The sequence below is a fragment of the Raphanus sativus genome, chromosome 1 (genome assembly GCF_000801105.2).
Source record: "Raphanus sativus cultivar WK10039 chromosome 1, ASM80110v3, whole genome shotgun sequence".
NCBI lineage: Eukaryota > Viridiplantae > Streptophyta > Magnoliopsida > Brassicales > Brassicaceae > Raphanus > Raphanus sativus.
This window is the reverse complement of record NC_079511.1, coordinates 14,875,968-14,889,251: the sequence shown is the minus strand read 5'-3', so window position 1 is coordinate 14,889,251 and position 13,284 is coordinate 14,875,968. Positions and strand designations below refer to the sequence as shown.

The window sequence follows — 13,284 nt, the reverse complement described above, 5'->3', positions numbered from 1 at the left end:
TAAAGCTTCATAATCGTACCAATCATACTTTTGGTCAGTAGCTATGATAGTCACCCCTATTGATTGATAACTAAAAATTCAAAGATGTGCAAAACTCAAATCGTGGTGTATAATGTTGATGTAGTTAGTACATTCAATTTTTTATTAAAACGATGAGAACTTGCGGAAAACGTATCCATTGATATAACTATATATCAGTTAAAATCATTTTTAAAATAATCAATAGGGCTGTGTTTTCAATAGTCAATTAACAACTAGTAATGGACTGGAATAATTTGATTTGATATGAGCAGTCAAGAGTTGAAATTAAATTGAAAGATGTATATTATCAAATATTTGAAATACAAGAATCTGAATGGTTGGTTATCGTAGACTCGTAGTGGTACTTATATAAATCTGTCATCGAATTTTCCATGTGAAAACTATTTGCTTTTATCACAAGCAACCAAAATTTAATTATTGTAAGCGAATTAGTGTACTGGGAATCTAATAGATGGGTATCTATACTATTAAAGTAAAATACCTAATAGCTTTTTGCCACTGACTTTTTGAGTTATTTACGACCAAATGCCACTGCCTTCCTTTCTTTTTTTTTAAAAAAAAAATCGTCCATTTACAAAGCCCAAAACATAATTCCAATGAAATCTAAACAAGCCCATCACAAAATATATCATCTGCTTATTCAATTAAATACCCCAGCCCATACTAATTCTAATCCCAGCCCATCACCAAATATATCATCTCATTTACCTTGAATCTCTTCTCCTTCAAATGTTTGTCTTGCAAAACTTTTTCAAATCCTATACCTAAAATGGAACATTTTAGTAAAAACGAAATATAAATTTCCTACATACATTATCATAATATAATAAGACGATGATATATATATAGATATATGTATTTCTTCCATTTATTTCCTACATTATCATAACAATTATCATAAAAGCGAAATATAAAAAAATGTACTCCTATTTTCATAAACCAAGATACCAAAATTAAATTAATTGTACTCCTATATTTTAGGATCTATTGCGACATTTAATCGATTTGCTTCATATTTATTGCCTAAAATCACGTTTCAAATCAATGTAAAACCAAATATATAAGTAAAACATATTTAAGCTACTCCTACATTTTAGCAAGTATCAATAATAATATTGATTTCTCTATTTCAAAGATATCAAACGAGAGCTGCAAGTTATTTATTGCCTAAAATCATGTTTCAAATCAATGTAAAACCAAATCTATAAGTAAAACATATTTAAGCTACTCCTACATTTTAGCAAGTATCAATAATAAAATAGATTTCTCTATTTCAAAGATATCAAACGAGAGCTGCAAGTTATTTATTGCCTAAAATCACGTTTCAAATCAATGTAAAACCAAATCTATAAGTAAAACATATTTAAGCTACTCCTATATTTTAGCAAGTACCAATAATAATATTGATTTCCAAGCATCGATTTTAAATGTGGAAGTTATGATTTGCCTATAATCACCTTTGAAATCAATGTAAAACCAAATATTTAAAGAAAACCATGATGAGATCTCGCCAATATATATTTCGTTTTAAATCAGTTTCTATATTTTGTTTGGAAATAACTACTCACGCCTATAATATAGGTAACTACAATAACTACGATTAATGAATTAATAAATACTATTAACTATAGATTATTCTCCAAGTTTTCTAAAACCCTAAACACTCCACCGAACCCTCCTCCTATTATAAATAACGACGTCTTCATGGCACAAACTCATACTGTCAAACAAAAAATGCCTCCTAAAATCGCAATCAAACCATTCTCATCACCTAATGAATCAAAAATCCCCATCATCGAGTTGAAACCTAAGCACACTACTAAGATGGTTCATGTCAAAGTTCTACATTCGTACAGACAAAACATTCAACCAGGGGGTGAAACAATGGAATTCGTTCTGGCTGATGAAAGTGTAAGAATTTATTCATTTTTTTCAATCTTATGTTTTATTTGTTTATTTATCTATCTTTTATGAACTCTCGGTTATTGTTGTATCATTGGAAGGGCCATAAAATTCATGCAACTTGCAAAAAGACTTACATTGAGAGTAAAGCCAGTGATATTCTGGTTGGAGTGTGGCGCAACATCCGCAACTTTCATGTTAGGCCTGCAGGAGGAGCTTACCGCACAACCAATAACCCCTGCAAGATTGTATTTAATCAATCTACTGTCGTTACTCGGTCCAGTTTCGTGAATGATGATTTGTATCTTAACTTGATTGATTTCCAGATAGTTCTATCCGGAACACTTGATGAAAAGTTTCTAATTGGTAAATAAATACGAGTTTTGCAAGCTATTATATTTTTATGTACTTGCTTTCGATCCTAAGATTTTATAACTCATTTTAAAAACAGATGTGATTGGTCAAGTCTTAGATTGTGGTGATGTCGACACCATTATGTGTTCTGGGGGGAACCAAAAAAAAAATTGGAGTTCATCCTAAGAGACGTCAAGTAAGTTTTCCGTCACTTCTAAAACCAATATTCCATAAAGTATAGATTCGAACTAACCTGGGCTTCTGACTTGCGCCATAGTGATTCAAGAATACCATGCTGCGTATGGGGAAACCTCTGCGATATCCTCCATTCTGCATGCAATCAAGACGATGAAATGATTACTTTGCTTTTCAGATTTGCTAAACTTGGAAAGTTTAGAGGTACAATCACACATCCTAACACTTTCATGATAATCAAGATTTTCTAATGCACTGCTGAGCGGACTCCGTCACATAGAGAATGAGCAACGTGCAGGACTCCGTCATTTCCGACAAGCTTCCATTGGGAAAAACGATGACGGTACGTTCCTTTACGGTTTGTTAATGCTGGTTCGTGGTCACTATTGGAAGGGGCGAATCTACTTGGATAAACTTCGATGGTTGGAAAAACCATCGAGGTCCAATCAAAGCTGGGAGAGAATCAAGAACTCCCTAAGTGAAATTCCGTGTAGTTTCACTCAGGATGACTATGCGGAGATGGTTAACCTTCGACCACGTAGAATGTGCCATCCCGAAGATGACATAACTTTAGTTTGCGATGAGTGTTACTACTACAAAAGGGTTTATCAATGGTTTTCCTTTGTTACTCGTGAAAAATAAGAAATGGAAGGGTTTATCAATGGTTTTCCTATGTTTTCTGTAATGTTGCTTACGTTCAATATGTTGTAATCTGTTTCATTCACTATGTAATCCTCTAGATGTGTGCTCTATGTTGTATAATAAAGCACTTGAATGTGTCTGTGTTTTTTATCTGCTTAGCAATATGTTTTATTATATGTGACAAAACTTTTGCATTTTATATTAAAAATATTAAAATGATTGAAATCAAGGGTGATTTCAATACCAAACAGTCACTGTTTCAAACAAGCATATTTGAACTTCTACAAAACTTTTATATTTCAAAACATAACATGACCAGCTTCATCTCTAATCAGATGCCAGCTTCATCTCTAATCAAAGTTTACACATCAAAATTTCAAGCCTCGAAACTAGGAAACACGTATACTGCAACCAACAGTCATCAAAAATTGACTTTACTACCAGTTTCAGTGCGAAGCCTAATTACTACAATTTTAAGCTTTCAAAATTGACTTACATTGGTTTCTATTTTTGGGCAGTCATGTCTGTGTCCCATGTCCTTCAAATGTATAAAGCTTCTTTCTCTAATTCTTTTAATGAAGACCTGTACATGAATTGTATCTATTAAGTCAACTCACTAAGTATAAAACATATACCTATTCTCATGTATAACCCAAACAAATAAAGCAATGTTCGGAAACTTATCTGTTTATTGTAGATAGATACTTCATAAAGGAATGTAATCTGTAGTTAGTTGTGAATTCACATCGTCTTCGGACTCTTTGTGATATGTCAGAAGGCTTAAGATGTTCCTGCAAAATATCACTGTTTCTAAAATTAGTGTACGTATTCGTGAATAAAACTTAGCCTTGGAACTGAAGTTAACTAAAATACCTGACTGAGCATTATCTCATTCAACTTGCTCATGCAAACGGCTGCTGTCAACAAGAACGACCTGTAACCATTGTTTCCCAGCATCAATTCATAGACACAGCAAGTTATCAAGGATAAAGTGAACAGAAACATTCACAGAGAGAGAGAGAGAAAATGAACTGAAAATGATGAGAAACTACTAACACTTTAAGAGAAGGACTCTGAATCGCTTCTTCTCTGCTCCTTCAATCCTCTGTTCCGTAGATTTTATTTATGTAACTTCTCGGAGCTGCTGTCTCAGACTTTCCAAAAGATGTTTATCTTGGTGCTCACAATGTAAGCAATCCTAAATGCACCACCTGTACATGATTTGTATACTTAATTAAGTCAGCTCACTACAATGTAAAACATATACTGTTTCTCATTGTTAACTCAATCAAATAAATCCATAGTACGAGACTTATCTGTGTACTCGAAAGCTTTTGTTTGATTTTGGGTCATGTCTTTCATCATTATTCAACTCTCAGCTTTGTTCTGTAACATTAGGAAAAGTGAAAGAAAATAAATGTCACCACTATTTGTTAACTAATAGCTTGCAGATGAGAAACACAAAAAATAAAACAAAAAAATTGGTATCACACCTGAAGTTTGAGAGAGGGTTCAACACGGGAATGATATTGAAAGAGCCTTCGGATTTCCGTGCAATGTACTGGGCCTACTGGCTTTCAAGTTCTTGAATATTACCCTACATCTTCAATAGCACCAATGACTAAATCATGATTTTGCCTCATGCCTTTATCATTGTTTAACTGTCTCTGTTTCTGTTTCTCCGTCAAAGACATCATCTGTCTCTGTTTCTTCTCTGCTCCTTCCATCCTCTGTTCCATAAATTTATCTAACTTCTCGCTGCTTCTGTCTCCATTTACCGTTTCGTTGTCTTTCAAATCTTCTTTTCACTTTCTCAAAGATATCTGAATAAACAAAATCAACAACACATTCGATTTCTTGATTCGGGTATTCAAAACTTAACATGCATATCTCAGATCGAAGGAAAAAATTGGGTAGTTACCTTTTAATACAGAAATGAACAAGACATTCTATCTCGATTTTTTCTCTTTCTTCTGTTTCTACTGTTTGTTCCCCGTCGCAGATCTTCATGAAAACCCTAACGGAGAAGACGATAACCGTCCAGGTCGGTTCCTCTGACACATACGAGAACATCAAATCGAGATAGAAGACAAAGAAGGGATCCCATCGGAGGAGCAGCGCCTCCTTTTCGCCGGGAAACGGCTAGAGGATGGACGCAATCTCGCCGACTACAACATCCAAAAGGAGTCCACGCTTCACCTGGTCCTCCGTCTGAGAGGAGGAGCGAAGAAGAGGAAGAAGAAGGATTGCTATTTTTGTTACTTTTTCTTTTTTTTCTTTTCAACAATCGCCACGATCTATGTTAAAGATCCAGTCGACGCTTTCCTAATCTGATTTTTTTCTGTCTGAGAAAACAAAAGTGTCGGCAGAGTTTTTCATTTTATTTTTTGCATTATCCGACATTTTGTAGTAATAGGGACCATACAATTTTTTGTCTTTTTTATTAAACAGAAGAAAAATATTATAAAACTTTTGGGTCATTGTTGTAAGCCCAGTTATATATGTAAACAGGCCTTAATATTCATTAGAACAAATAAGATTGAAAATTAATTTCAATATCCCATTAAACAAATCTGAGAATATGATTTCCTATTACACTTTAAAAATAAATTAACAAAACTAACACAAACCAGCTACTACAACCCAAAAATATACATAATGACCACTCAAGAAAAAAAAACTAGAACTACAAAACTATACAAAAACATATTTTATATCTGTAATTTTAAAGATTACATATATAGTTATTAATTATTACAAATTTATAAAATTGTAGTCGTATATTAGTTTAATGTACACACACACACATATATATATATATATATATATATATATAAATAATAATACAAATTAAAATTTTAACGATACTTTCAAAACTTCTCAATGATAAATAGTAAAAATATATTGATGTGTATAGTTCTGTATATATATTATAATTACAGTCAGATTATATATTATTACATTTATATATTAATACTTATTATTCTCATTAAATAAACCAACTACTAAACATATAACATAAAATATTTACTAAAAATGATATAAATATAATATGTTAAAAATATATTTGAAAAATACACAATCCCGCGCTTTGAAAGCGCGGGTCAAAATCTAGTCTATATTATTAAAGTTGAAGTACTTTAAGCAGTTGTTTGGATACAAGGTTAGCAATATTCAGTGATTTTTTTTTTGCTGTTTGGACATAGAGTTAGCAAGATAAAACGTTTAATTTGCTGTCTTCATTAATGTCATTTTCGTAAATTTGCTTTGCCATAATTCAAACCAAATTTTGGTCCATTGACATTGAAAAAAGCGGTTAGATATCTATCAATGTATCCTAACCAACTTTCAAATTCTGGTCCATCGACATTGAAAATATCGGTAGAAAGAGTAAGCTATATTCTCGGTTGCAGCAAATAATATATTCTTGCCTTCTTTTTCTGAACCAAACTTTCATCCCACGCCTTCTTTTTCTCCAAGGTATATATTGCCAAATCTCTTATATCCCTTCCTTATCCATCGATTTCCTCCATAGTTAATTACCTATTGCATCATTAACGAATATATCAATAAGAATAAGAAAAACGAATATTCCCAAAAATCTTTCAACAATAAAATCAACAATCTAATGAGTATGTAGATTTTCCTTTTAATATTTTACTTGCTCACCAATTTTCGTCACCCTATATATAGATATCGATCTATTCAACCATTTCATTATTCTCAACTCATCCTCCCAAAAAAGGTACTATCAAAATGTCGAGCAATGCGAGCTGTAACCTGCTTAAGGATGTCAAGCCTTACAAAACCGGGTGGAGAGTACGCGTGAAAATGCTTCATTCGTGGAAACAGAATTTCGGAGGAGAAACACTTGAGTGCATCCTTGCAGATGAAACAGTAAGAAACTCTTTTCTTACTGATATATTTATAAGTTATATTATTGAACATACTTTCATATATTCTTTATCATGCTCTCAGGGTGGCAAGATTCATGCTTCATTCAAAAGAAGTCAAATGTTCCGAGTTCAGAGAGCCTTACCCATTGGAGAATGGCGATTTGTTGAAAACTTCACCGTCTCCCAGGCTGGTGGGCAGTATCGACCAACGAACCTGCAGTACAAGATGACAATCAGTGGTGATACAGCGATATCAAAATGTGATTTCCAGAACAACAATCACTTTCTTGATCTTGCAAGTTATGAAGATATAATCGAGGGGAAAATGAATCCATTCTTCCTCATTGGTACGATATAGCTTATTCAATTTTGTATTAATTAGTCCATTTTTAATCACTGATATATAAACTATTTCTTAATCTTTTGATGCAGATATTCTTGGCGAAATTTTTGATATGCGTGGTATACAAACTGTTCAAGTAAAGAACGAAGATCGGAAGAGGGTTGTTTTCCGACTACGTGACACAAAGTAATTCAGATTTTTATTATTGTTTATAATGTATAAGAACTATAATCGGTTGTGATTCTTAGTTTTTGTGCATCTCCCTTCAGTGGGAATGACGTGGAGTGTTGTCTGTGGGGAAAATTCGCAGAGATTATTGAATCTCATATTGAAGATAATGAAGGGGAACCAATTATTTGTCTGATCAGGTTTTCTAAAATTAGCTACTACAAAGGTATAAAGATTTACCGTATTTTACTGTATTTTGTGGTATTATTATTATATTTTAAAACCGAAGCTTACAATAGCACTATTTCTTTTAATTCAGGAAATATGCAAATAACAAATTTTGACCAAAGTTTGTTTTGTGCGTTTCAGGAGTAGAGAAGGTTTATATAAGCGCAGACAGCATTGATCCTTCAGATATTAATTCAGTTAACGACGAAGCTCTTGGTCCTGATTTTCTAAACACCATTAAGGTTTCAGGATTACCAAATCACAGTCTAAGACTGAAGGTTGGCTGCCCCGTAATGGTTCTCAGGAATATTAATCCTACATTAGGGTTAATGAATGGAACCAGGCTTCAGATTATTCAGGTCATGGATTTTATGGTTCAAGCCAGAATCATAACTGGGGAAAAGGTTGGAGAGACTGTAGATATTCCGAGACTATCAATAACACCATCAGACACCCGATTGCCTTTTAAAATGCGCAGAAGGCAGCTACCTTTGGCAGTGGCCTTTGCTATTACAATCAACAAAAGTGAAGGACAATCTCTTTCCGAAGTGGGTCTTTTTTTACCTAAGCCTGTGTTTTCCCATGGACAACTATATGTTGCGATATCAAGAGTGACTTCAAAGAAAGGATTGAAAATTTTGGCTCTTGGAAAAGATGGAAAGCCTCAGAAGAAAACTATGAATGTAGTTTTTAAAGAAATTTTCGACAACCTTGAAAGCGAAGTTTAAGGTATGTGGTTTGAAAATAAGAAAAATGTTTCATGTGTAATGTGTTAAGGTAATTTATTATCCCCGAATATTTTTTTTTCTTATTGCAGATGTCAGTTCATGCAGAAAGTGAAGTTTATCTTACATCAGTCTTGAATTTTGTTGTTTTTTGTAATATTTTCGTTTACTTTATGAACAACACAATTCTAATTTTCTCTGTTTTAAATTACTTTATTTCTAACACCATCAATTTAGTATTCAAAAAATTAGTCAAACAAGCAAAAGGCAAAAAATAAACAATCCATGTCAATCTCACCTACATCTACCACAGTCCTAGATGATTCTATTTTCTTAACTAAGCTAAGAGTTCTGTTTTTTTTTTAAATAGACTAACCTTTGTTTCACCGCAATGTTGGACATGATGTTTGGTAATTGTGATCCTCCGGTTACAGAGCTTTCTTCTCCAACTCTCAAACAATTCTTCTCAAACACACATTGACGACATGAAAATATACAAACACAAGGTGTTAATTTTGTTTGGTTAGTGATTGAAAAATTTGTACTCAAACATGGCATTTCTGGCTTTTATAAGTACTACGTAAGGGCAAGCTACACGACCTGATTGGCAAGACAAGCATTCAACTCTCTTCCTTCTTTTGTTGCAATCTCTCTTTCTATGTTATACAATATGACAACTTAGGAATCTCCTTCATTTTGGTACACTGCAACGAATCCAATATCTGGTCATAATTTAATTCGAGTTCGATGTATAGAAAATTGCAAATTAAAATTGACTTTACCTTTTACATTCGGTGAGAGCTTGAAGATCTTTTTACATATGTGATCGCCAATCGATTATCAGCCATTACAGTTCTAAAAAACATTTACAAAAAAACAGAATTCAAACGTTGATTAATAAGAGTTTGGTCGAAGTCGCGAAGATTGGTTTACATCGGCGACACCAATTGACCATCACCGATGATATATATAACATAGATTCGAACGATTTGAATGACCACTAGAATTTATGCAGATTTAAAATTGAATATACTGAATTTAGAGAATCTAACCTGTTATACAAAAAATGAATTCCAATTGGGTGATCTTGACTTTGGGAGTCTTCAGATTTACAACCTCGGTTTGGTTCTTGAGTTATTTTGAGAAGAAGATGAGATCTATTGGAGAGACATCGAAGACGATGCGACGGAGACGACGATAAAGTGAAAATTAGTTTAGTGTTTTGACAAAAAAACGTTTTTTTCCCGGATTAATTAGTTGAACTTTTCGAGATTGAAAAATTATATTACACGGCCCAATTATTTTTTTTAATTGACACATAAATTTTATTATAGTATAGGCCCATTCTATTATTCAAGAACTTTATTATTTAGTGTAGAACAATTTGTAAATAATTCATTTATTAATTTATATTTGGCAATTCAGATATTAAACCTTTAAATAAAACAAAGTGAACTAAAATATATCTTACAATCTTTTTGTTGTTTATTTGTATTGAAAAAAAAATGTTATATATTATCTATTTATAACCAGATACAATTAAAGATTAAAGAAACATGAAGTTAATATATCAATATTACGGTTACATCAAATGATATCATAATATATAACTATATATAATACTATGTAAGGATTAAAATAATATCATCAAACATCTACATAAACAAACTTTTCATTCAAAACCAAAATGTACAAAAAACATAACAAAATGAATTTACGTTAAACAAATTTAAATATAGCACCCGCGTGGGGGCGCGGGTCCTGGTCTAGTTAGGTTTTAAAGCTAGAGAAATTGCAGTCTGTATACTAAATTTTTGTCCTAATTAAGCCAATACCATAAATATTACACCATGATATCTTTTTTCATAGATACCAAACTTGTTTCATCATAGGTAGTTTGTTAATTTCATCATTTTTAGGGTTTTAAACCACTTCACTCAAAGCTATACATCGTGAACAAATGTGTGATTCCCCTATTAGTTTTCTTTCTCTTGCCATCGAGAGAACATATATTTCTTTTAATTACGCACAGACTGAATATGTGTGTGTGTTTTTTTTCATGAATAGATTTATATTCGACTTTGTTGAATATTGGCAAATTAAAAGGAATACTATACCGTCCTTTATTATTTATGTTAATTTAATATTTTACTATAGATACTAAATGTTTAGGTAAAATTAATATACTAATGCCAAAGTTAAATAGAATAGAGCTATTTAGCCCAAAATACCAAAACAAACCATAAATTAAGGATCTACCTGGTACAATATAAACATGGGCCAATAGTTATTTGAATATTGGCAAATTAAAAGGAATACTATACCGTCCTTTATTATTTATGTTAATTTAATATTTTACTATAGATACTAAATGTTCAGGTTCGGTTTGGTTTGGGTAATTTGGGTTTTATAAAACTCAAACCAATTAAAACCAAAGTAGCTTTGGTTTGGGTTCGGTTTGGATTTAATTTGGTTCAGTTCAGTTCGGTTTGGTTTAGATTTAGTTCGGTTTACACTATTATGGTCTAGTTTGGTTCGGTGTAGTTCGGGTTAGTTATAAAATATGAAGGCATCAGTTTTATACTTTTATTAAAAAATAATCAACTCATAAACGATAGAATGAGAATATAAAAACTTATACTACATGATTTATATATAATAGTATTATTTGAATCGTATTTATAATTTTTTAAAGATATGGAAGTTATGAAAAAATAAAAAACAAAAATTTAACTAAAATTTACAATATGTTAATACATACATATATATATAATATATATATATATATATATTGGATTATCGGTTTGGTTCGGTTTGGTTTGGTTTAAACCCAAACCAAACCAAACCGTTCGGGTTGAATAAAACGTGAACCAATTAGGTTACATAAAGAGCACGGTTTGGTTTGGTTCGGTTTAACTTCGGTTTGGTTAGTTTGGTTCGGTTTGGTTTGGGTTTTTTGCCCACCCCTAAGTTATAGAGGTGTTGTCGAAAATACATAAAAGCCTTTTTGGAGAAAATGATTATGGAAGGTTACGGTGACTGACCGACGAGAGAACCGACCTGAGCGACTGCCACAGAACGGAAGCGGCGACGCCGGTTTGCCTGGCGTGGTGGACGACTCTCCTTAGCGAGGCTCCGGATTTCTGAACCGCGTGCTCGATAGAGTCGTAGAGACGGCTGTTTCTGCTAGGGCTGCCGTTGCCGTCCGATTGGTCGTGATCGGGAGCGTAGACGGAGGCTTACGTGATCGCGGTGGATAAGGCGGAGAGGACTAAAACTGATTTCTTAGAGAAGGAAGAAGGCAGGGAGAGGGTGTGGATCGAAGAGGAGGACGTGGCGATGGGTGATTGGGCGGAGAAGGTTTGAGATTCAAGGGAGAACTGGTTGGCGACGGAGAAGAAGAGGAGAAAATTCGGAGAAGACGGTGTAAGAGACGGCGGAGGTTCGGGGAAGTTCGTTCTCACGTTTTATAACTCTACGAAGAAGCAATTTCATAGGGGCATCAGAGTCTTTACAATTTTATGAAGAGTCCATAACAGTTGCTTTTGGTATATGCCTAGTCACGGAATAAGTGAAGTGTATGGAGTGCAAATTCACAATAGAATATCACGTAGGATTTGGATATGGTTTGATTCATAACTGATTAAACTGAACATGTAAATATGGATATATTTATAACGACGCATGAATATCTATTTTTTATATGAGTTAAACTATAATTATAATTTGCAAATCACTTGAATCACCTGAATTATAATTAAGTAACAATTTATTGCAATTGAGCCTTCTTATTTTTTAGTCTTTCTTTTTTAATGTTTTTGCTTTATTTTAACAATAACTAAATTTAAGTAAAGATTATAAATTTGATAGACAACCATTAGTTGAAATTTTTTATAACTTTTTTATCTTTAAACAAACAGAGTTGTGTTCAATCGAAGACATATTAATTTGATAAACACTAAATATGTAAGAATAGAAAAGTTTTTATTTCATGCTTTTGTTTTGTTTTTTATTTTTATTTTCAAAATTTAGAGCTTTGATATTAATTTCTAGATTTGATTATTTTATTAGATGATAGAAGCATTTTTTATTCTTTTAATTAAATATATATTTTTTTAGTAAATGACTTTTTGATAACATGACTCTAAAATTTGTACTCCTTCTGTTTCTTTATGTAAATAGTTTTAGATGAATGCACAAATATTAAGAAATTCATTAATTTTTCAAAAGTAGCATTGGTTGTATAAATTACGTGTAATTAAACCAATCATAAATAAGTAAATATTATTTGATTGGTTACACTTAACCCAATAAAAATATAAATTATTTAAGATTATGAAAACTACTTATATTTTGAAACAAATAGATTTTGCTTAAACTACTTACAATAAAAAAACAAAGGGAGTATAATATATAATATGATATCAAACTAAATAATTATGTTTTGGCATAGAATCGAATAAACTGAAAACCGACGGTATATAAAACAAATCGAACCAAAGTAAATATGAATTTAGAATAGTAGTTATATTTTACTAACCGAAATACCGAAAAAAGAACCGAAACGAAACCAACCCTTTATCCGGATTGAACACCCTAATCTAAATGAAACCGAACTATTGTTTCATTCTCCAAAACATAATAAAAATAATAATTTCATCTTGTGCAAGGCACGGATATCCTAGTAGTACAATATTCTCAAAGCATGTGTTTTTTTATTAGACCGTAGTTCTAATTGTCGTGATTGTCGCGAAGGTGTTTGCATATTGCATTGACCATTCAATAGCCA

The 13,284-nt window shown here is 32.2% G+C and overlaps 1 protein-coding gene and 2 long non-coding RNA genes across 5 annotated transcripts; 1 reads left to right on the top strand and 2 right to left on the bottom strand.

The window, feature by feature from the left end:
* Positions 1 to 584: 584 nt before the first annotated feature.
* On the bottom strand, positions 585 to 5,478 carry LOC108857823 (uncharacterized). Its single transcript, XR_008934420.1, has 7 exons — positions 5,057 to 5,478; positions 4,629 to 4,958; positions 4,192 to 4,521; positions 4,009 to 4,069; positions 2,552 to 3,926; positions 2,082 to 2,182; positions 585 to 806 (listed from the first exon to the last, which is right to left on the bottom strand). It is a non-coding gene; the product is annotated as an uncharacterized LOC108857823 (long non-coding RNA).
* An 874-nt stretch (positions 5,479 to 6,352) lies between these two features.
* LOC130495153 (uncharacterized) lies at positions 6,353 to 12,023 on the bottom strand. 3 transcript variants are annotated; one of them, XR_008934423.1, is made up of 6 exons: positions 11,540 to 12,023; positions 9,548 to 9,652; positions 9,278 to 9,350; positions 8,872 to 9,199; positions 7,175 to 7,245; positions 6,353 to 6,678 (listed from the first exon to the last, which is right to left on the bottom strand). It is a non-coding gene; the product is annotated as an uncharacterized LOC130495153 (long non-coding RNA). The 3 variants fall into 3 exon arrangements; XR_008934422.1 differs by having other exon boundaries at positions 11,556 to 12,022; XR_008934421.1 differs by lacking the exon at positions 11,540 to 12,023 and having other exon boundaries at positions 9,548 to 9,726.
* LOC108846324 (uncharacterized) lies at positions 6,686 to 8,865 on the top strand. Its single transcript, XM_018619550.2, has 6 exons — positions 6,686 to 7,032; positions 7,114 to 7,378; positions 7,464 to 7,560; positions 7,644 to 7,768; positions 7,912 to 8,499; positions 8,588 to 8,865. Exons 1-5 carry the CDS (start codon positions 6,892 to 6,894, stop codon positions 8,496 to 8,498), a joined length of 1,215 nt encoding a protein of 404 aa, XP_018475052.1. The 5' UTR covers positions 6,686 to 6,891; the 3' UTR covers position 8,499; positions 8,588 to 8,865.
* Positions 12,024 to 13,284: the final 1,261 nt, after the last annotated feature.